This window comes from Helianthus annuus, chromosome 5 (assembly GCF_002127325.2).
Source record: "Helianthus annuus cultivar XRQ/B chromosome 5, HanXRQr2.0-SUNRISE, whole genome shotgun sequence".
Lineage (NCBI taxonomy): Eukaryota > Viridiplantae > Streptophyta > Magnoliopsida > Asterales > Asteraceae > Helianthus > Helianthus annuus.
In genome coordinates, this window is record NC_035437.2 from 164,025,797 (window position 1) to 164,050,948 (window position 25,152).

Below are 25,152 nucleotides of genomic sequence, written 5' to 3' on the forward strand. Positions count from 1 at the left end.
ATTAAAACATTCTCATTAATATAAAAATTAACAGATAACGTTTTCTTTTAAGACTAAAACACTGCAAGAGAAAACAAATATTAACCAAAATCAGTTGTTTAGTTTTAAATGAGTAAAAGGGTCGCACATATAGGGAGCTTATATTTTGTATAAAAAAATAATAGAAGACTGTATTAAATGTTAGAGATACTTGTGTTTAGTTGGTTAAATGATCTATAAAATCTGCATTTTCATTACAAAGATTACGAGAAATCCACCAAAAAAGAAACAAGCAATTAACATAATTATCCAAACACAGTTGACATAGTTAGCAGAAACATGATAAACAAAAAATTTAGAAGTTTGTCAGTCTTTAACACAAACTGAAATTGAAATGGTCAAATGAGGGATTTCGGAGGAGGCATAAAGTATAAATAGGGTTTCAAATTATTAACAATTGGGCGAACATAAATAAACACATTACCGAACGTTCACGTACATAAACGAACGAACGCAACCTGTGTTCATGTTCGCTCTTTTAACTTAACGAACGAAATGTTTGTGTTCATTCATTTATCAAACGAACGAACATAAGCGAACTTCCCGGCGAACGGTTCACGAACTCTTTGCTAAAGGTTCAATTCGTTTATAGCCCTAAAAGTTATTATGTTCATATTTCCTCGAGGATACGTTCGATTTTCTCACAAAGTATAGGGGAGATTAGTCATTGAGAACACTTGAACAAACGAATGGCCTCATCAAGCATTACAAAATCAACTTTAACATTAACATTGCATCTAGACTTTTCATGTCTGTTTTACTAAATACTAGTTAAATTTGGTGTTCTCTTTAGTTGACGGTGATGTGAAATGTATAAAAATCGACCCATGATGAAGTTAACAAGTTTGAGGAATCTCGAAGGCAAGCTGATGGTCGACCAAGGTGATAGGCCGAACCAAGAAGTTGACCATCGACCGGCCGTTTCCTACACAATCACCATTCTCAAGAGAACTGTTAACAAGCCATTCTGGTTCAGTCTAGACCGTATAAATAAACGTTTCAACCCATTACCCAACCCGTTTATAAACAAAACTAATGCATCAATCTTACATTTCTACACACGAACACATACAATTAGATATATGTTTTAAGAGGCTATACTAAAACGCAAGATGAAATTAATTAGTACCTTTCTGGATGGGGCTGCAGGTTCTAAAGTACAACAAACAATTCGGCTTCTAAATACTGACGATATCAACAAATCCCACCAACCAAAATTCTCAGATATAAAGACTCTTATAACCATAACGAAACTCTTTTAAATCTAAATCAGCTGCCTCTGGTCACGCTAAATATTACACGGCCCACTCGCTTATTCCAAACCGTATTAAGAATGCAGCTTCCGTAAAAAATGACTCATTTCATCTACTCGTTTTAGAAATCATCGGTATTATCGTCATCCTTTACCGGACCATCTTCAAAGCCTGAACCTGGGGCAAGCTCGTTTAGATCGAGAAACCGTCTTTTCTGTGCACCGGTTTCAAACTCGTCTTGATCCGGGCTGTCTAACTTCATCGGTGTTCCGTTTTGTTCTTGTTCAATCTTCGGGTCTTGTTCGATAACAGGTTGGTCAATCTTCATCTCTTCATTTTCATTACCATTCTCATTCTCGTTATTAACATCATTATTGTCATAATTATCATTATCATTATCAGCATCATCATCGTAATCATCATCGTTATTGTTGACATCGGCCTCGTCACTGCTTCCCATTGAAAACCCTGATTTGTCACTCGGTTCCGAGTGTTTATCTTCACTTTCGGAAGTCTCGGGCTTTTCCGATTCGGGCTCCGAATCTGAAAATTCGAACTGTTTGTAATCTATACGGGTTCGAGCGGCCCGTCTACTACGTCGAGGACCCTTTTTGATTTCATTAACCGATCTTAACTTTGTTTCACGTCGAGTCCGGCCCGTTAATTTTTTATATCTTCGAGGGCTTTCTTCACTATTTTCACTTGCACTTAATGATTCTTCCCCTTCATCTTCATCTTCTTCGTCTTCACCATTATCACCGTCCCATCTATACTCCTCATCTCCTTCAGAACTACTCGACATTTTTTTTCTATCTTTTCGTCTTTTCAAGTATTCTTCATCATATACAGCTTCACCGACTATATCATCATCGTCCTCACCATCCTCGTTATTATAATCACCGTCCCTATCTGCCTCGTTGTCAGAAACCGCTTCAACGAACTCTCTGGCAGAATATCGTTGAGGCCTCTGCCTCCTTCGACTACTATATGTAAAATAATAACGGGTCAAAACGGACCAAGCACTTATTTCTCAAATTTTCTAAAAAAGAAAAGAATATATATAGGGCTGCAAACGAACCGACCGAACACGAACAAGGCCTAGTTCGTGTTCATTCATTAAGAAAATAAATGTGTTCATGAACATATACCGAACGAGATATTTTGTCCGTGTCCGTTCATTAAAAAAATGAATGTGTCCTTTTGTGTTTGTTCGTTAATTTTAGGTAACGAACAGAAATGAACAAAAACGAACGCAAATGAACGTTGATGACCAGAAATGAAAACAAACACAAACATGCGTTCATGAACGAAAACGAACATGTATTAAATATTTTATTAGTGATAATTTTGAAGTATTTAAGTAAAATATAGAAATTAAAAACCCTAATAAACTATCGAACATAAACGAACACGTTACCGAACGTTCATGAACATAAATAAACAAACACGGCCTCTGTTCATGTTCGTCCATTTAACTAAACGAACGATTTTCTTGTTCGTGTTCGTTCATTTGTTAAACGAACGAACACACACGAACTTTCCGCCGAATGATTCACAAACTATTCGTTGAACGTTCGGTTCGTTTGCAGCCCTATATATAAATAACTGACAGGGTACCTGCGGTCCAGCTGCTGAGATTCATGATCATCGTCACTCTCATCGTAGTTGAGTGAATCGGGGGATGGGGGGCTAAAAGAGGTATTATGGTTGTTCTGTAAAGCAGTGGGCCCACCACCCGATTTACCGTTTGATGAAACGTCATTTCTCAAACCTTCTCTTCTTACGGTTGGTTCTAGCGACGATTGCTTTCTTTTAGTTATCTCGATCGCCTCATTGATTGATCGGTCATAATCGTCAAAAGTGTAGGACACTTGTTTTCTACCACGAAGAGCCCGGCCCGGACCATGTCCGTCTAGAATCATACCATCTAAAAGAAACGCTTCTCGGTGTTGTTTTTTTAGCAGTTTCTCTTTCTTCTGCAACAATGAAGAACACAGAAAAATTAAATAAAAAAATTACAACATGTGGATTTTCTTTCAAGTGGGCAAGTTAAAAAGGTAGATTACCTTTTGGACTTTCTCGATCTCCGGAAGCATGTCGTTTTTTAGTTTCTTCCCGAGAGAAGACTCCATTCGGTTTTTGCTAGAAAATAGCTTCTCCTGATGACCGAATGAGACGTTTCACCATTAATATTAGAGGTGGTAAATTCAACCCATTCATTTATAAACGAGCCTATTCAGGTATCTAAAATCGGACACATAGGCCGAACAAGTCGAAACTCGAAAGTGTACTTCTAATGTATAAAACCTCCTAAACCATTTGCTCAAAACACCAACTAGTGTTTAAATAATAATTCTGTAAACATACATAAAAAAATTGCAAATAACATGTGGATTTTGTTTTTGGAGTTTCTACTTATTCTTATATTACTTTTTATTTATATTGGGGAAAAAAGAAATAGGTGCAAGAAAATCAGTGATGAAACTTACAGAAACGTCTTGAAATTCGTCCAAATTAGTTGAAACTGTTTCCCACTGATACGATGAAAACGAGTGAACATTTTTCCCCTTTCCTTTCTTCACCTCAACTTTTCTAATCTCACGGTACAACCTTTGACCAATGATAGGATCATCTTCATACCTTTCCGCCAACATATAACACAAATAAGTCCACACGAAGTATACAAACTAACATCACTAAACGTCCCCAATACAAAAGCATTTATGGTAGCAACTACAATATTATGCTTCTAATTGCAACTTAACCATCATTCAACTTTTGAAAATGTAAACACATAGGGGAAAAATTGTATTTGGAATGTTTTGTCTAAGGATTGTTCGGGTTCTCTTTTTTAGATTTTTGCGTGTATAATTATTTGTTTGCAACGAAATTATACTTGTTTGCAACGAAAAAAAAGTGATGGTTTGAAAAGTCAATGATCCTACATAAATGGATAATTAAAACTATTGGTATATTACCAGAAAGAAACTCCATGAGAGTCACCACCCGTACGTTCTTTACGAAATGCAGAAAGAGGAACACCGTGTTTTATAGAGTCATCTATATAGCTTCTGATATCATCTTGCTGCAAGATTTGAGCCATATACATTTCACCAATAGTTATGTGATAAAACATAACAAGACCGAAATTTACGGAACTTTGTAAATGCAAAATTATTTCACATTTTCGCAAAAACGATAGCTTATTTAGAGCACAAAGACATAAACTACGGTTTGAAAAATCAACCTCTTTACGGAAAAATGTTACCTCAACACGAATATCACATAAAGCTTTCAATATCACCACACGGACACCAGGATCAAGTGTCTTGTATGTCTCGATTTCGGTCCTAAAAACAAATGTCGAAAAATTACTCGTGAGCATGAAGGCCAAATACTAATGCTATCATCCTATATAGAGGTGGCAAGATGTGTCGGTCGCACGGGTCATAGAGACAGGTTGCAGTCATGATATATTTTTGGAATGGGTCAAGACTGATTGGATCGACCTATAAAATACTCATCTTATTTTCCTGTAAATTAAATGTTTTAAAAAGTAACAAAGACCCATATAAAGACAACAAAAAACCAAAATTTTAATATAAACAAACTAAAAGGTTTTATGCATTTTGGATGACTTTTGATTTGACCAGTTCGACCCACTCACCTGTTCCAAAGTGTATTTCAACCCATTACAGATAAATGATAAAATTTCAGCATTTTAATTATAATTAAAAACAAGTTATAAGCTACCCATGTGATGCAACTATAGGTAATTCTCCTTCTGAAACCTGCAATCAAGTTCCATAGTTAAATTTGGTAACGAGCAACGCTACGTAGAAACGAAATGATCAACTTCATTTATAAAAGTACCCAATGCCACCAATCTCTTAGCTTTCGACATAGAACAGTCACCCAAGTGTTTTGCCCTAACGCCATCCGAGTAACTGGAGGTATTGCCTTAACAAAACAAAAAAATAACAAAGTTAAAAGTTTATTACTGCAATTAAGTGTAACGATATGGTAATTGGTAAAAATGAACCTCCTTTACCAATTGAAATGGAAAATCATACATGAGCCTCAGCCAAGTAACCAACAAAGATGCAAACTATAAACTTTAGGAAGTTGGTTAAAAATGGAAAGTGTCAAAGGGATTGAGCAGGTTAAAAGTGACCCAAAGAGCATGTAGATGCTTAAAACGCTTTTTTAAATAGTTTAGTATTTCTATAATTACAGCTTTTCTAACTGTAGTTGATATGTATTATGTTTACAATTACAACTAGGCTACATCTAGTTGAACATAATGGCCAAATCGCTTCTCATATTAGTTTAAAATATGTACGTTTTCTAAGTTTGCTTAAAGTGGTTCAAACGATTAATATCGTTTAGTACTAGTATGATTTCTCCATGAGATTATTGCAACATGCTAGTTGTTTATTGAGGTTTCTAAGATCACTCAAATCCAAAAAAAAAATACATTTGATGAATCTTTCATATAAAAAACATGTCTTACGTTGGCAGTATGTTCTATTGTTCTATCTAAACTAAAAACAGTAAAACACCCTCCCGTACTTGAATCTTACAAAATACATGAAATCTTCAACAAGGCAAGCAGGACCACTAACTACAGATAAAACATGAATAATCCTGTGTTAAAATGCACCAAAAAGAAGTAGTCTCCTACAGTACTACATGTTTCTCCAAATCTGATAATGTTGACCCTAAATAACTTGAAAACCTTAACCGTAATCATAAGCAGTCATCATGTTTTTGTTAGCTATGCTCCTCTAACTCAAAAATTCCCTAATAAACCAAACCATTGAACCCATAGAAAACCACATTATACCAAGAAACAAAAACCAAAAGTTACAATTCCCTATTTGTGTGAAAAGATCCAATCTTTTCCTTCTCCAAAAACCAAAACTAATTCTGCAAAAAGATAAAATCTTTTTTTTTTCCTCCAAATTCGCCAAAACAATGCATATTCAAATAATGAATTTCATGCATAAACAGAAAACTTCAATTCTAAAAACACCATAACCACCTTAAGCAGAGGAATATGAATTTCACCCAACGTATTATTCGGCGTAATTAACGCAGTCTCAAGCTCTTCAACCGAAAACTCAGCTTTAATATTCAACAAAGGCCTAAATACCTGCACCACAAAACACCACATTATCATTCCAACAACAAACACATTTCCAAAAAACAATCTTTTTCAACTTAAACCTCAAACACTCACATTCAAAAAGTTCAAAATAGAAGCCAACTCCCACATAGACCTAATATTCCACCGTGGCAACTGCGAGGGTTCCGGTTCACCAACCAACGGCGTCACAACGCCGCTGTACGGGTTCGGCGGAGACGGCGGCGGCTCCTCCTCTTCCTCCTCCTCCTCCACTTCCCGGCGAGCCTTCCGCCGTGGCTTGTGCCTCCGTACAACCACCACCGCCGCTTCCGCTACCGCAGCTTCGTAGATTCGAGCGGCGGATCGTGCAGTACACGCTCGTGACGGCCGTTCTCTCCTCGCCACCACGTTGCCGCCGTTCGCGTTGTTGTTGTCTCCGGCGAGTTGGATCGGATTATTATCGTGTTCGTCGGACATGATTGGGGGATCTTGAAGTAGGTAGGTTGAAGAGTGTTGTTATGTACACATTAACGATCAATTGTTTGTTTCTGATGCTGATTTGTGATGTGATTTTGAGTGTGGGAACATTAGGGTTTTGAAAATGGGGAAATTGGAGAAATTGATTGAAATTAGTTGAAATTGAGGTGATTTTGGGTGTCGAATTTGTGTTTAAGAGAGAGAAAGTGACGAGATTGAAGTGAATCGGAGTGAGAAATTGGGGGAATTTGTTTGAAATTTGAGGGTTTGATGAAGATTAGGGCAAAAGAGTTTGTGTACGGGGAACAAATTGAACAGAGAAACGACGACGTTGTAATGAGTTGAGGCTTGTTTACTTCGGAACGTGGTTTTGATTTTTGGGAGAAAAGGCAATGGAAAAGGAGGAAAAAGATTTATTTATTTTTCTAGTTTTTTAGTTTTTTTTTTAACGGCAAGGAACGATGTGTCAATCACCGTGACATCGGGCGATGTGGCCAAAGTCGACTACTCGACTGCCGCCAGCCCCTTGGCTCTCCCAGATGCGCGGAAACCCGACCTCCACCCACCCGAAGACACGACAGTGGAATAATCGGTAAAACTTCGCCTCTCTTCCAAGACGAACCGGCGCCACCGTATTTTGGGTTGATGATGATAGAAGATCAGAAGGTAACAACCACTTGGTTAAAACGTGTACTTGCATTTGTTAATGATGATTGGATCATTGTTATTAGCTTGGTGAACTTGATTTATTATCTATCACGTAATGAGTATGAGACGATTTGAAATGGGAATGTTGAGGTTGTGAAGATTTAACCTTTGAGGTAACGAACATGGATGAGATGCTTTTTTGATTTAGCATTGAAGCGAGAATGATTATTCGTAAGGTTATAAAATCTTGTATAAGATTCTATAAGGAAGAGTGTACACTTTTGAAGAGTTTCCATCTCGAAAAATTCAATATCTTACAAGATATTGTGACCGGATAGATGCTTCGGATTACATGGGACCTAAAATAGGAAATGACGTATTAAAATTAATTAAAAGTAAACATACAAAAAAATATTGTGTTTCTCGAAATAATAGATGGCATTATGATTATCATTAAAACTTTTGGGTTTATGTTATCACATAAATAACATTTTTTTATCTAACATATAGATCTCTAAGAACTACATATCTCCTGTCTAAAACATTATAAATATATATTTCAAATTGTTGAGAAGCATGTTGCTACGGGTGTTCGTGGTTTAGTTTTGACAGTCTTTAAGTTGAATCATGAATTAACCCATTTGTAAAGGTTTTTGAATATCGAAAACTGAAACTAAATCGTTGAAACTTAAAACAAAACTGAACCGTTACTAATGGTTTGGTTCCAAGTTGCTTTTAGAGCATTCACATTCTAGCCACCAAATCTTGAGAGAGAGGTTTTTAAATTATAAAAAGTGGTTTAAGTGGTTGTGAGTGGAGTAGAGAGAAAATCTTACTATTCATCTGTATATTTGGGGGGGACACTGTTCACCCTGTATAAATTTTTAATATATTTTGAAAGTGGTTGTGAGTAGAGGAGAGATAAAAGATAATAATAAAGGTATAAAATATTATTATTTAATTAAAAGGAGAGAGAAAATGTAGTTGTTTTTAGTGTAATTATAAGGTATAAAATGGTAGATAGAATGTGAATGCTCTTATAGTTTAGGCCTTATTAAGTTATATAAAACGCTTGAAATCAAAAAATAAAATGCGTCTCCAATGCAATGCATTTCCAAGCGGTCCAAATTTCTACCTTAGCATACTACATCTGTTTTCAAAAAAAATATATGTAAATTATATTAACTAAAAAACAAAAGTTTGGATTAAAAAAACACATAAAATACAAAAAAAAACAACCAACGTTTAATAAAAGAGTACATTGCCATTTTAGTCCCTGAGGTTTGTTCAAATTTGTTATTTTTGTCCGAATAGTTTTTTTTCTCCTCTGGGTCCCTGACTTTTCCCTTTTGTTGTCATTTTGATCACATACCCTAACTCCATGCAAAAAAACCTCATTTTTAACAAGGGGTGAGGGGTATTTTGGTGATTTTCAATTTAAATATTTTCAGATGCCATTTTGATCTATTCTTTTTTATCACGATATATATATATACTCTTTTTGGTTTTGTATATATAAGATCATGACCAAAATTAAAATCTGATTATCACAACTACCCTTCTCTCTCTATCTCTAAAGCAACCACCACCATCACCTGTACCTCTACCTCCACCATCACCTCCACCACACCATTACCTCCTGTCGCATACCTTCACCACTGCCACCCCACCACACACAAGCCATCGCCAGCGAGCTCCCCACTACATTTCAAATCTGAACACATTAGCCACCACTGTCACTATCGAGTATCGTCTCCATCTCTGCCTCCGGTAACATCTCTGAAACCTAGACATCACCTTCTCCCCGGAAACCCGAGCCACCCTCTTCGTCACCGGAAACCCTAATCCCCCTAACCACCGTCAATGTTACAAAACCGTAACTATCATCTGTCTTAAATTGAAGAAGCTCATTGGATATTCCAATCGGAACCCTAGCCGCCAAGGCTGGCGACAGCTAGGTCTTTTAAGCCGGCAGCCCCTCTTATCTGTTCAATGGTTCTTTCTCTAGTGTTGTGGTGGTGGTCTTTTGCCCCAATTTCACCAATTTATCTAAATCTGAATTGGGTTAAATAGATGTGGTTGCTAGATGGTGGTAACAAGTTATGGAGGTGATCAGTGGTGGTCCACGGTGGAGGTTGGTTGGGGGTTAATGGCGGAAGGGGGTGGCGGTGGTGGGGTTAAAGGGTGTTTTTTATTAAATAGTTTAGTGGGTTTCTTGAAAACTGGCGTTGTAGGGGTGTGGGTGGCGGAGGTGAGTGTCGGTGGTAGATGTGGGTGGAGGTAGTGAAGTGGGTGCCAGTGGTGGAGGAGGGTGAAGGTGGGTGGTGGAAGTAGGTGATGGCGGTGTGTGGTTCACGGATTTGGTGGAAGAGGGTGAAGGTGGTAGTGGTGGAAGGTGGTGATGGCTGCCATTATTGGATGTGGAGGAGTAACCGGTTGTTGTGGTTTTAAAGAGAGAGAGAGTGTGAGATATAAGAGAGAGAGAGAGAGAGAGAGGGGGTTGTAAGTGTGTGGATTTTGTATATTAAATATATTTTAAAGGGGAATTGTCCTGTAATAATCACACCTAGACCTTATTGGTCATTAATAATCCCACCTCAGAATATTCCCCCCACCAGTCCCACCTTTCACATATTTTTCCTACAATGATCCCTCGTTAAAAAAACTTAACGGAGTTAAGCTTTTTTTTCCAAATTACAAACAGATTTTTTAGGGCTTTTGATCAGAACGATGATACGAGTCCATTGATGTAAAACTTACTTCGAAATGGTGCTCCAAGTGACTTGATTTTGGTTAATTGGAAATTTAAACACCTGAATTGAAGTGTCGTTTTCATCGTTTGGAGCACCGTTTCGAGGCAAGTTTTACATCAATGGACTCGTATCGTCGTTCTAATCAAAAGCCCTAAAAAATCCGTTTGTAATTTGGAAAAAAGCTTAACTCTGTTAAGTTTTTTTAACGGGGGACCATTGTAGGAAAAATAGGTGAAAGGTGGGACTAGTGGGGGGGAATATTCTGATGTAGGATTATTAATGGCCAATAAGGTCTAGGTGGGATTATTACATATCAATTTCCCTATTTTAAAAAGGGTAAAATGTCTGTAATAAAAAAATGGATCAAAATGGCAAGTGAAAAGATTTAAATTAAAAATCCTCAAAATACCCCTGGTAAAAATGGGGTTTTTAGATGGAGTTAGGGTATGTGATCAAAATGACAACAAAAGAGAAAAGTCAGGAACCCAAAGGCGAAAAAACTATTTGGACTAAAATGACAAATTTAGACAAATCTCATAGAATAAAATGGCAATCACCACTCCACTATCTTAATTGCATATCTTTTGTATATTGAGACATGGTAAAGTTGAAAAATAATTTATTAATTGAGAAATAAATATCTTTTAATTAACTGAGGGATGATATAATTCAAATTATTAATATCATCTATTTGGTTACTAGACATACATATTTCTTTTTTATCTTTCTTAGTATGAGTACAAGATTGTAAATAACAATTAATACAGACTAAAATCATATATATGATAATCTCAAGTAAAACAATATTACATATTTAAAAAAAAATCGTGAAGCTCTCATAACATTCTTAGACATAAAGTTGTTGGTCAACTATTCATAATTCAACTCCTCAATATATCATTCTTAGTAGGTATCATTATTGTTACGATGGTACCGTAGTACCGTGCACCGGTAAGGACTAAGGTGTGTTACGGGCCCATCGCAACGCACGGGTCCTCATTACTACTTAAAAAAATACAACATTTAATAAAAAAGCACACACGTAACCTGCATTTGCTCTTGCTATGTAAGCGACGAAAGGCGCTCGGCTAAGTTGTGTTGAAGTGTATGATCACTGTTACGTAAATTTGTGACCCGCTGCAAATGTTCGGTAAAATCATCTGTCCGTCCATGGCATGGTGGTGGCACGTCTTCATCCTTGTCATCTGACCACTCGAAAACTGCATGTTCTTCGTCTTCTACAATAATGTTGTGCAGTATCATGCATGCATACATTATATTGGATATAACTCATGTGCTCCAAATCGTTGTTGGCCCTTGTACAATGTGCCGTCGAGCTTGGAGAACACCAAACTCTCTCTCGACATCCGTTTTTGATGACTCATTTTTTTTTAATTTTTCATCTTCTCGGTTTGTGGAGAGGAGAAGCTTTTTTACAATCGTGGACCATTCCGAATAAATTCCATCTGTATGTAGTATCCTTGGTTGTATTTCATTTGGTTCACTGTAAAACTGCATGGCTGCGCAAACCCGTCAAACACCTCTTTGAATATCGGTGACTGATTTATAAAGTTGATGTCATTGTTCGATCCGACAATTCCAAAAAAGCATGCCAAATTCAAATGCCACATGACGCAACTGCCTCGAGCATTATGATTGGACATCCATGATCACCTCAAGTATATTATCCTTGCCATGCAATGTAACACCTCAGAATTTTATATCGAATCGTATGGCAACAAGTATCCAATCAACTCTCAAATATGCCACAATGTTGGACGAGCGGGACTAATTGTGTAAAATAGTGGAAGATTAGATGTGGGGGGACTAAATATGTCAACATGCCAAAGTTTTAGCCTCTGAGTGACCCTTACGGACCGCAAGGCCTAAAGCCTTACGGACCGTAAGGTAAATATAATATTGTTACAGGCATTCAGTTACGGACCGTAAGCCTTAATAGCTTACGGATCGTAGGCATGTAAAAACCAAGGGCGCGCATAAGGGTTACGGGTCGTAAGCCTTGAACCTTTACGGTCCGTAAGGTACGGTACTGGCAGATTTTGTTTGCTGCCCAAGGCAGGCTGCACATATGACACCTTGCTCGTGATTTTGCTACTTCTCTCTGGTTATTACACCTCACTACATACTTGTTAACATCTGAAAACATGTACCAACACTTGGCATGATCCTATGATCATGCTTCAAGTATAAATAACACCTCTAGTTCACTTCATTCCTTGCTCATTCACTTCTTTCTCTCTCTCTCTCTCTCTCTAATCTACTCTTGGAGTTGTTTCCTGGCCAAAAGGAAGCCTCCCACTGAGTTCATATTCCTCCTAGAACACTTGCAAGTGTTCTTTCATAGTTCATTTCTTTTGTAGGCTAAGTTATTAGCCGAAAGTCAAGCAAATTGACTTTTGCTTTGACTTTCGGTTATGACCATTGTGGTCCAGCCAGTGTTCAAATTGAACATGGCTACGTGATCGCAATATGGTAGGTGATAATCCCCTATGAGGGCACCTCCTGAAGATCACGTTAAGTTGGTTAGATGACGGGTCAAAGTTATGTTAAAATGAAAGTCAAAACGCAGTTTTATGGAAAATGTACAAAATGAACTAATAAATATCTAAACACATATTTTTGACATCACATCAGTTGGTATAACATATTAGAACATGTTTAAGCATGTTCAACCCGTCATCTCCTGCTTATAGTCCGGTTCGCAACCGAAAGTCAAGCAATTTGACTTCTGCTTTGACTTTCGATTTTGACTTGATTTAGCTAAGTTAGCTACAGATTTGAAGTTGTATTATGATCATATTTATGTATGGAATAACCCTATGAGGTTATACCATTTGATCATAATCGTTTGTCGAGTTTATTGCAAGTTCTTACATTATGCCATAAAAATACTGATTTTGCCCTTTTTGTGCATAAAATGGTTTTAAACCATCATGAACATATAAAATGTAATACCTACTGATGTGGTAACTTAATAATCATGTTTTGGCATAATAAACTTGACATTGACTCATCCGAACACCCGATACCGCCTAGGCGCATACAGTTGACTTGTATGGCTTAGTCTATATAAGTTAGTCGAATTGGGTCAATTCCCTTCAAATTCATTCATAATCAGAATGTAATATTTTTTGACCCATATTATACAAGTCATAGTACTTATTAGGGTTCAAACCAACTTCTATCCGGTCACCGCTTAATCTAGCGAACCGTACCGTTTTCTTTATATTATAGTTAACCGGTCCAAGTCATATGACTTGAATAAGACCCGTTAACATTCTAATGGATAATAATTCCATTCATTCCAGACTAAGGGCATCCAGTAAATTGTAACCTTACTTGTTATTTTGTTTGAACGGTTGTGCTTATATTTGTCTTTGGATTGTAAAGACTTAAGCCAGGTAAATATTCTTAACATATTTTCCCTATACTGGCTTGAGATACGATAAATTATTACCGCTTGTTCGGGTATGGGATCGATAACCTATGTATCTGGAATTCAAATTACCCGTTTTAATTCGTATTGCTTGATAACTTAAACATTTGGGGTTAATGCGACCGTATCCTGAATATCCTCGACTCATTTAATTGCAAATGGCCACGACCTAAGCACGTGGAGTAGGCATAAACCTGATAGATGCTAATGCTATGATAAAATATTTTTATAACCCCATATGGGTTTGCCCAATAAGGGTATTAAAGTGGTGTGCCGGTTAATCATGATCTCAGCATAGTTTTCGGGCCCTATATGTATTGACAAGCATGTAATACTGATAACAAGAGAAATAGTTTGTCCCAAGTTATTTATGAAAATATATGTGCCATAGTGTACATAAAATGATTTTGAAATATTTTCAAAACGTGTCAGTTATTTGTATTTACCAGTGAAAACTGACGTATTTTCAAAAGATTAAGCGCATGTTGCAAAGTACGTAAATAGGTTGGTGTCGCAACCCCCGACCCCTACCCCGAGAGCGGGCAGCCGCGAGGACAGTGTCAGTGGTATCGGTGTTTATTAAATTTGACAGTGGAAATTACATCAGGACCGTAGTTAGGAAATAGTTTATCAAAGTTAAAACACCACACTTTTATAAATAATAAATACATGGGAAAAACCCAAGTTTCCATTACAATATGTTTATAGGGATAAACCCTAATTTATTGGAAATAAAACTTCTTTCTTGTTTAGGTAACTTTTATAGCCACTTTTCCAAGCCTTCAGTGCTCTCCAGCTGGCTTCTATTTGGCTTTCACATTTTGTTACCTGAAACGCGTTTTAAAAAGTTTTATCAGCAAGAAATACTAGCAAGTGCATCCCAATTTAATCAAAACAGGATTTTATATCTTTACAGTATTGAGAACGATTACAATATTTTTATCTACCCAATTACCACCCACGGTACTGTCAATCCTGACTTGTGGTCATGCTACTACTCACAGTGTAGTAACAAGTAATGTATACAAAACCCCAACATACCGACAATAATTGAAGAACACGTAGACTCAATCATTGTTAAATATACTTTAAAACAATTGAGGTTTTGTAAAAACAGTTTACAGAAAAAGGGAATGACTCACATTGCTATTTTAGACAATACTACTGCTTTCTGATGACTTTCTGGTTATAATCTATCAAAATTAAACAATGCACACGTGTTACTAAGACAACTCAATTTACATTAACTATACCCCCGAGACAGAATTCCAACGACTGAGTCAGGCAGAGCCTTAACATGCGTTACGAAGCTCTAGATCAATCGGGCAGAGTAACTAATACGTAACCGGGGATTATAATACTTACAACGAGGCAGAGCTTCGCTTTTTAGGGGGTATAATACCCAATAATATTAGCCTACTAGAGATTCGAGAGAGAATGAAAGAAATGAGCGGAGGTAAACTGAGGCCTTAGGCCCTTTTTATAGGGTCTGATTCGGGTTCGCTCGCGCTCCGCGAGAGATAGAAGGCAATGCCTTCGCGGGCCGCGAGGACACTAGGGTAGGCCCTAGCCTCGTCGACTCAATCCCTAGTCCCAACACGTAACAGACACGTGGCGCAACAGGGTGCGGCCTGGTGTCGTGCTGTCGTGCCCCGCGACAGCCTTGGGTTGTCTGGGTCGCGCCCCGCGAGCGACATGTATTTTTGTTTTTATTTGATTTTTGTTAATATAAAGGTATTTTAGGGTTATTTTTCATATACGGGGTATATTATAGGATGTATAGGAGTATTTTAATGGTTTTGGGAGAGTTGTTATAGCTGAAAGCTGCCCGGTAATTGCTTAAGTGGAATTTGCAACTCCATGCAAGAAGCCTAGTGGTCTTTTACGTAATCATTTGTTATCTGATCCGCCTGTAGATCTTTCATACACTTTGGTCTGTATATTATTTTATGAACTTTCGAACAATTGTAATTTGTAATAATTATTTTATACTCCCAAGACTTCCACTGTGTTATTGTGAATATCTATATCAATTTGTCACAAATAAACCCCAAGTCAGGGCCAACCAGGAAATCAGAGTGTGACACGCAACAGAGTAGTTTTTCTATGCCCAATGTTGCAATACATGCATACCAAGCATTCTAAGAAAGTCGTGTAAGCTTGAACGAGTCTTGAATAACCATTGGATGTCAGTACTATTTTTCGAATATAGTTCGATAACATACCTACAAAACAATGTTAGGCAATCTGTAGCCACAGTTTCACCATTTTGTATGTAGTAATCGGTTGTGCCAGTTGCCATGTCGTATTTCAGCTAATGTATGGCGGTTGTGCATTTCTGAATTGGAGAAACACTCTTTCTACCAACTGCATATGTACTTTGCATAAAGTATCGATAATTGGACGACAAATCATCGATGATTCTTATAACAACTCTCCCAAAACCCTTAAACATGTCCTATACGTCCTAAAATACACCCCGTATACGAAAAACAGACCTAAAATACCTTTATTTTTAGTAAAATTAAATAAAATAAAGTTTGGTGGGTCCTCGCGGGGCGCGACAGACTTCTCTTGATCTGTCGCGGGGCGCGACCGAGAGTTAAGTGGCGGAACCACATCGTGCCACGTGGCACGACACCCGAATGACCTACACTTGTGACTAATCGGAGCTAAACCCTAGTCTAGGTCCCTCGCGGGCAGCGAGGGAGATAGAAGGATGGGTCGCGGGCCGCGAGGCCCTCTATTTCCAGCCTATAAATGGAGGCAATCGGCCTTAGTGGTCATTCGCTCATTTCTTTTCTCTCTCGACACATATAATAGCTAAAATACTCAGGAATAATACCCCCTAAAAAGCGAAGCTCTGCCTCGTTGTAAGTATTATAACCCCCGGTTACGTATTAGTTTCTGCCCGATTGATCTAGAGCTCCGTAACGCATGTCAAGGCTTTGCCTGACTCAGTCGTTGGAGTTCTGTCTCGGGGGTATAACTAATGTAAATTGGGTTATCTTACTAACACATGTGCATTGTTTATTTTAATAGATTATAACCAGGAAGTCACCAGAAAGCAGTAGTATTACCTAAAATAGTAATGTGAGTTATTCCCCTTTTTGTAAACTGTTTTTACAAAACCTCAATTGTTTTAAATTATAATTAACACTGATTGAGTCTATATGCTCTACAATTACTGTCGGTATGTTGGGGTTTTGTATACATTACTTGTTACTACACTGTGAGTAGTAGCATGACCACAAGTCAGGATTGACAGTACCGTGGGTGGTAATTGGATAGATAAAAACATTGTAATCGATCTCAATACTGTAAAGATATAAAAGCATGTTTTGATTAAACTGGGATTCACTCGCCATTATTTTTGCTGATAAAACTTTTCAAACGCGTTTCAGGTAACAAAATGTGAAAGCCAAATAGAAGCCAGCTGGAGAGCACTGAAGGCTTGGAAAAGTGGCTATAAAAGTTACCTAAATAAAGAAGAAGTTTTATTTCAATAAAATAGGGTTTATCCCTATATACATATTGTAATGTAAACTTGGGGTTTTCCCATGTATTTATTATTTATAAAAGTGTGGTGTTTTAACTCTGATAAACTATTTCCTAACTACGGTCCAGATGTAAATTTCCGCTGCCAAATTAATAAACATTGATACCACTGATACTGTCCTCGCGGCCGCCCGCTCCCGGGGTAGGAGTCGGGGGTTGCGACAATTCTAAGGAAACGTCAACTACTCATCTGGAAACCGACATCTAAATTTCTTGTATGAGAACGTCGAATCCAAACTAAAGTAGTCTTTGCATAAACGCATGTCTCCATCTACACGATCCCTACTTATTTATTTGTGTTTTCGCATTGCATGTCGTCTTGAATTTTAGCTTACTTCGGTACCCAGCTGATGATAAACTAACAAGTACATGTGTTTGATGTCATTGGATGTCAATTCCTTGTAGCGTTGTATCGCGATTACATGAATTGATTATCAAGTTTACTAGGAACCAAATTAAGAACTTGAGGTGGAGATTGCGGGTTTTCTTGGTCACTCATATTCATTGTGATTAAAAGAAAATTCGGAAGTGGATATTGCGTAGTTTCTTCCTCACTCGAGGTCATTGTGTTTGACACATAATGTGACATCGTAATAGGAAGTGGAAGCGGAGAGTGTTTGCTTGTGTGATATATAATGTGTAGGTTAAATTTTAATTAAATGTATTATTTATATTTGAAAAAATAGTCGTTAGTTTTTTATTAAATTGCATCAAACAGTCACAAGGGACCCACACCATCTCGTTTGGATGAGTCAGGAAATCTGGACACAAGCGTTTTGGACGCCCCATTCCAAGTTTCCAACGCTATGCATCGTCCAATTTTTAGGTCCAAAATTTCAGATAAACTCCACGTCAACGCATTGGAGGTACTCTAAAAGAACACACAATAACACACCAGCTTCCATGTATAATCTTGTGCTAAATGATGTGTGATCATTTATACATATTTTTCATATATCCCTGATTTCGTTTAATACATTTTCATCAGATTTGTTACTTAACTGTAAAACACCTCAGAGGGGCACAAACGCGCCCCCTAAAAGTAATTTTTCCTTCTTGTCGTCATCATGTCCCAACTCCACTATGTTGTCACCACCATAATTACGTCAACATGAACCTCCTCGATGATTTCTATAAATAGCAAATGGCACATACTCTTTGCTATTTAAAAGTAACATTTGGTTCATTGTTATGTTGTTCTCAACTGGAAATGGCACTGTGGTGAGCGCTAGTGACGTGATATGTTGCCACTACTTGAGATTTGCCAATGTTTGAGAGTTAGGTTCATGGTGATTTGCCACGTTACTTATTTGCTTTTATGCCAAAAAGGGCATTTTTTGACCTTTTTAAGAAATATATATATATATATTTGACTCGTCATTTGACCTGTCCAAACATGATGACCAAAAGTTATAATCATAGGGAATTATACCTTATGATATTACGATCACGTGGTAAGTTATAATCAAACTTTAGGTTGACCAAACGGGTCAGAATCGAAAGTCAAAACATAAGTCAAACTGTTTGACTTTCGACTAGGAATTGAATGTTAAACTGAATATGACGAGTTTCACATGTCAAAATATACTTTATAATGTTATATTGTCACACCCCGATTTCCACGTGTCTCACCGGTGGGCCCGGTGGGGGATTACCGTGACGATGTTGGCAACAATATAGTCAAACCACACAATTATATAATGCACAGCGGAAGCATAAATTAAATATATAATTTCAACCTCTGATTGTAATATCAAAATGTATTACAGAAGTTGAATATCCACAGTGGATCGTAAATACAGATAAAGTATTGTTCCATTAGATACTGCAATCAAGCTTGCGAGGCTTATCCCGACGCTAGGGAGCTAATACCAGCCAATTACGTTTAGGTACCTGCACTTAATCTTTTTGGGGAAAATACGTCAGTTTACACTGGTAAATACATTCAACTGACACATTTGAAAATGTTTATTTAAAATTGATTTGAATGCACAAGGCACAAACTGTTTTATAACTTGGGAAAATTCATAATGATCTTGTGAACGTTTTACATGTTCTTTTATGCGTCCAGTAGCCCGGGTCGTGCCGGGTTAAAGATTTATAGACACACCACGTTTGCGTAAAACCGTAGTATAAAAACCAACGGCTACGTCTTTTAGTTTTAATGTCGACACTTTATACCGGGTGTACGCCTACACCGGGATGTCGATGGTCGTGGCCATTTCGTAAAATGATGCCGAGGATATCCGGGACAACGGTCATTAAACCCCCCAAAGGCTTATAAGCAACAAAACTGTTTAAATGAGCCAATCATATTTAATCAATTAACCACCTAAGCGATGGAAGTATATAATGCTCAATCAAGCGGTATTAGTATACCGTAACCCAAGCCCATATAGGGGAAATAAGTCAAAAGTATTTACCTTTGCAAGTATTAATCCTTAATTTAGATCAAGTCACCGATAGCTTTTACTGGGGCTCCTAATCTGGAACGAAGGTTTTAATTAACCTCTTAGAATCCTAACGGTCCTTGTATTAGCCGTAGCTTAAACCGGTTGATTCCGATATATAGATATGGTTAATTCGCACGAAAAGGCGAAAACCGAGAATGGAGTATGATTTGGACCCAACAAGTTCGGAGACTTGTTTTATATGGGTTTATAGTTCATACTCTGAATTTTGGGGTTCAAATAATATAATTTGACCCATATCGGCTATTGCACGAAAACTAGTTTCATGAGCCGCACCGTGTGCGCAAATAGGCGAAACGGTTAATTATGAGAGTCGTACGCTTATTTCCTAAGTCAATATGCCTTAAAAGTATTTTGGTATCAGTAGGATACCTTCCGTAATGTCCGTAACGAGTTTAAGTTAATATTATGCCCCGTAGGGGCTTTTTGGTCATTTTAAAGACTTTAAAAAGGCTTTTCGAGTTCTACAGGAAATCTGAGTTTCCCGAATAGCTTATAAAGCTTAAAATACTTTATTTATTATTTAAAACCAGTAGCAACTGGAATCGGGTCAAAAGACCTTGTAGAACTCCCGTTTTGGCCAAAAAGGGCATATTCGGTATTAACCGAACCGTAGCCATAACCGCAGGTTATGAGCAAGGTAAAAATTATTAAAAATCTTTAAAATTCCCAAAATATTATTTTACCACAGTGGGTAAAAGTTTTGGTGACGAAAACTTGGGTTAGATGGGCGTTATGCTAATTGCGCCGTTAATTACAAAACTTTCTTAAAAGTGCGCCTTTTAGCATAACTCTCATTCTAGGCCTCGGATTGACGTGAAACTTTAAGGACATGCTTATAATTTAACAAGCAAGGTTTTGGTCCGTTCACGTGTCCGAAATACTCGTTTTAATTTTAAAAAGGCCGTTACGGTCAACTTTTAGGCGAATGACGGAAATATGTAAAAGACTCGGATAACTCATGAACCGACCACAGAGGCTTATACCAACATGTGACCTGGTCCTAAGAGAGTCCTAAGGTATATTTATACCTCACTAAAACGGGTCAGAACTGAAGTCAAAGCAAAAGTCAAACTTTTGCGACATTCGGCTCCGAACCGGTTCTATATAGCAAATGATCGATTCAAACGAGCGCAAACATGTTTATATACTTATTATCATGTTTTATGATTGTCAAAACAGGTTCCATAACATATATATTACAGATTATGCATGAATCGCTAAAATAGCTTTCTGTTGACTTTTTAACCGCACGTTTGACTCGATAATTGACATAGTTAGAGTGGTGATCAGGGGGAACCATTTTAGAGGTTTAATACCCACATAAATACCAACTCATAACCATTTTTGATTCGTCATAAGACTGAACCATTTGCAAGATATTGCAATGACAACCGTTAGTTACGACGGTTGCGTCTATGAGCTATAACTATGGAAATGCAAGACCAAATTGATTGTGAACGACTTACAGAAGTGTGTTCTTGATTATAGAGCAGGAGAGAATGCTTGGGAGCACTTAGAATGATCAGAGAAGTGAGTTTTGGTGTTGTGAATGTTATGAGCACAATGGTGCTATTTATAGCCAAGAACAAGGCCTAAAATCATTACACAACATGCTACTACTGATCATGATGATGGGTAGATGTCCCTTGAGTGATATGGGTCAATTGTAGGGTGCCCATGCCTCTTTGATTAAGGTTTGATCGTTCAAATGGTCCAAAAGCCAAGTAGTTACTACAATTCTGCATCTGGGCACTTTACGCGGCCCGCATGGACATTCCATGCTTCTTTTACGCGGGTCGCCTAAAGTTCATATAACAGACGCGTTATTTAAGAGGCTCGCGGCCCGCCTCAACTAATGCTTAAACTTCACGCGGGTCGCCTAAGGTTAAGATTTCAGGATTTTTAAATCTTTTTGTAATGATTACTGAATCTGGCCATTAATAACGAAATCTTTCGTAATGATTCACCTGACCTTTCGGTTTTGAAGGGGTAACTTTGCGGTTTGGCCCTCGGTTATTTACCGATAGGGGCCTCGTGTTAATTACCCGCATTATTAAGTCCCCGGTTTATTTATTAATTATATTGGAAAGCCTTAACTTTCACTGTTGACGCTTTTAACCCTAAAGTTACGAATTCGATCGTAACTTTCTCGTTTCATATCGAAACTTCGCGAAATTCATATATATTATTTTAGTGAGGGTATAATACCGTTACAAAGTCTTTGGGACGTTAAAGGGTCACTCAGAGGTATTATTAAACATGTTGACACAGTTAACCCCTGTAGTCTGTAATCTCTCACTTTCTTCCGCGTTTTGTTTTTGTACGATCTATAATTTATTCGTTTGAAGGTTTAAGCATTATTTAGGGATACTATACAGTATATTTACCCTTGTTGACATTTATAACCCTCGAATTTATATACTTTCAAGGTTTGTCAAAATTAGTCCTTTATTTATTATAGATGCCACGTGTAAACAAATGACACGTGTTAACACATCAATGGACACAAAATTTCGAGGTGTTACATCCTCACGCCCTTAAAATAAATCTCGTCCCGAGATTTACTCAAATAAATAGGGGTATTTTTCTTTCACTGTAGCTTCGACTTCCCACGTATATTCAGGACCTCTACGAGCATCCCATTTGACTTTCACAATCGGTACGTGCTTTCTGCGAAGCTTCTTCACCTGTCGATCTTCAATCGACAAAGGTTTTTCTATGAACTTTAAGCTCTCATCTATATGCACATCTGTGTGTGGAATCACCAACGATTCGTCGGCGAAGCACTTTTTGAGATTGCAGATGTGGAACACATTGTGAATTCCATTGAGCTCTTCAGGCAAGTTTAGTTTATAGGCAACTGATCCGACTCGTTCAATGACCTCAAAAGGCCCTATGTATCTTGGACTCAGCTTGCCCTTCTTGCCGAAGCGCATCACCCCCTTCCAGGGTGACACCTTAAGTAATACTTTTTCACCCACTTCAAAGTGAAAATCCTTACGCTTTGGATCAGCGTAGCTCTTCTGCCTATCGCGGGCAGCCTTGAGACGTTCCCGGATCTGGACAATCTTGTCCGTTGTCTGGAAAACAATCTCTGGTCCCGATAATTGGACCTCTCCTACTTCCGCCCAACAAACAGGCGATCTGCATTTCCTACCATATAATGCCTCAAAAGGCGCAGCCTTTATGCTGGTGTGGTAGCTATTATTGTAGGAGAATTCGATCAGGGGTAGGTTTTTATCCCAGTTACCACCTAAATCGATCGCACATGCACGAAGCATGTCTTCTAGCGTTTGGATAGTACGCTCACTTTGACCGTCCGTCTGTGGATGGTAAGCCGTACTAAAGTTCAAACGCGTGCCCAAAGATTGCTGGAAACTTTTCCAGAAGTGAGATGTGTATCTAGTATCCCTGTCGGAGATAATAGACACAGGTATGCCGTGTAAGGCTACAATCTTATCAACATAAAGTTGGGCTAGCATATCGGAGCTATACGTCTCCTTAATGGGTAGAAAATGAGCTGATTTAGTCAGCCTATCGACTATGACCCATATTGTATCGTTTCCTTTCCTGGTCTTGGGTAACTTGGTTATGAAGTCCATAGTTACGCATTCCCACTTCCACTCGGGAAGTTCAGGCTGTTGTAGCAAGCCAGACGGCTTCTGGTGCTCGGCTTTGACTTGAGCACAAGTCAAACACCTTGCTACATGGGCGGCTACAGACTTTTTCAAGCCTATCCACCAATAATTTGCCTTTAAGTCTTGGTACATTTTATCAGCACCAGGATGGACTGAGTATTTGGAACTATGGGCTTCCTGGAGAACAACATCTCGTAGTCCCCCATAAATCGGAACCCATATACGTCCATTCAGCCTAAGAATTCCATCCTTGCTAAGAGTCAACTGCTCCTCAGTTACTCCCAGCTTTTCATTAGGATAATTAGCTTCCAACACAGCCTCTCGCTGTGCAGCCAAAATCCTTTCAATCAAATTATTTTTAACTTCAATGCTCTTGGCATTGATTCGAATGGGTTTTACCCTTTCTTTCCTGCTCAATGCATCGGCGACTACATTCGCCTTGCCGGGACGGTACCTGATTTCACAGTCATAATCATTCAGGGTTTCCATCCAACGACGTTGTCTCATGTTCAACTCTTTCTGGTTGAACAGGTGCTGAAGGCTTTTGTGATCTGAATAAATCACAAATTTAATACCATAAAGGTAGTGCCTCCACAACTTCAGTGCAAATACAACGGCACCCAACTCTAAATCATGGGTGGTGTAATTCTTTTCATGCACCTTTAATTGTCTTGAAGCATAGGCAATCACTTTCCCCTTTTGCATAAGCACACACCCCATGCCCGTGTGTGATGCATCGCAGTAAACTACGAATTCATCTGTACCCTCAGGTAAGGTCAACACAGGTGCGTTGCTTAGCTTCTGCTTCAGTATTTCAAAGGACTCTTGCTGCTTCGGGCCCCAAATGTACTTTTCTTTCTTCTTGGTCAAGGAAGTCAAAGGCGCAACAATCCTTGAAAAATTTTCAATAAACCTTCGGTAGTATCCTGCCAATCCCAGGAAACTACGAATTTCGGTAGGCGTCTTTGGCTCTTGCCAGTTCATGACCGCCTCTACCTTAGCGGGATCCACTTGGATACCACGCTCACTCACAACGTGTCCTAAAAATTGAACTTCTCGTAGCCAGAATTCACATTTCGAGAACTTGGCGTAGAGTTTCTCACGTTGTAGTAATTCGAGAATGCAACGAAGGTGCTTCTCGTGGTCAGCTTGGTTCTTGGAATAGATAAGGATATCGTCAATGAAGACTATGACGAATTTGTCCAAGTACGGCTTGCAAACGCGATTCATGAGATCCATGAACGCAGCCGGTGCATTTGTGAGCCCAAAAGGCATCACTAGGAACTTGTAATGACCATAGCGAGTCCTAAATGCAGTCTTGTGTACATCTTCATCTCTGACCCTTAGTTGATGATAACCCGACCTTAAGTCGATCTTGGAGAAGTAGCTTGCTCCTTGCAGCTGATCGAATAGATCATCGATCCTTGGTAAAGGATATCTATTCTTTATGGTAACTTTGTTCAGCTCACGGTAATCAATGCACAACCGCATTGATCCGTCTTTCTTCTTTACAAACAGAACTGGTGCTCCCCAGGGAGATGAACTAGGTCTGATAAAACCTTTCGCCAGCAGTTCATCCAACTGGGTCCTTAGTTCTTTCATTTCCGTTGGCGCTAATCTGTAAGGTGCTCTTGCTATCGGAGCTGCTCCAGGAATGATGTCAATTCTGAACTCCACTTGTCTATCTGGTGGCAAACCAGGTAGTTCTTCAGGAAAAACCTCGGGGT

General features: G+C 38.3%; 1 protein-coding gene across 2 annotated transcripts; it reads right to left on the bottom strand.

Annotated features, from left to right (window-relative positions):
• Positions 1–1,120: 1,120 nt before the first annotated feature.
• LOC110941733 (DDT domain-containing protein DDR4) lies at positions 1,121–7,265 on the bottom strand. 2 transcript variants are annotated; one of them, XM_022183395.2, is made up of 10 exons: positions 6,535–7,265; positions 6,337–6,447; positions 5,166–5,252; positions 5,046–5,083; positions 4,561–4,642; positions 4,271–4,377; positions 3,782–3,932; positions 3,359–3,451; positions 2,910–3,268; positions 1,121–2,272 (listed from the first exon to the last, which is right to left on the bottom strand). In XM_022183395.2, exons 1-10 carry the CDS (start codon positions 6,895–6,897, stop codon positions 1,414–1,416), a joined length of 2,250 nt encoding a protein of 749 aa, XP_022039087.1. In that variant the 5' UTR covers positions 6,898–7,265; the 3' UTR covers positions 1,121–1,413. The 2 variants fall into 2 exon arrangements, with proteins under 2 accessions (XP_022039087.1, XP_022039086.1); XM_022183394.2 differs by having other exon boundaries at positions 1,121–2,275; positions 6,535–7,264.
• Positions 7,266–25,152: the final 17,887 nt, after the last annotated feature.

Bases quoted from the DNA above. Each gene is read 5' to 3' on its own strand.
- LOC110941733 (XM_022183394.2), bottom strand. From the start codon at position 6,897: ATGTCCGACGAACACGATAATAATCCGATCCAACTCGCCGGAGACAAC. The intron at 4,378-4,560 runs GTAACATTTTTC...CAAATCTTGCAG, and splicing joins TATGTGATATTCGTGTTGAG to CAAGATGATATCAGAAGCTA. The intron at 3,269-3,358 runs GTAATCTACCTT...TCATTGTTGCAG, and splicing joins AGATCGAGAAAGTCCAAAAG to AAGAAAGAGAAACTGCTAAA.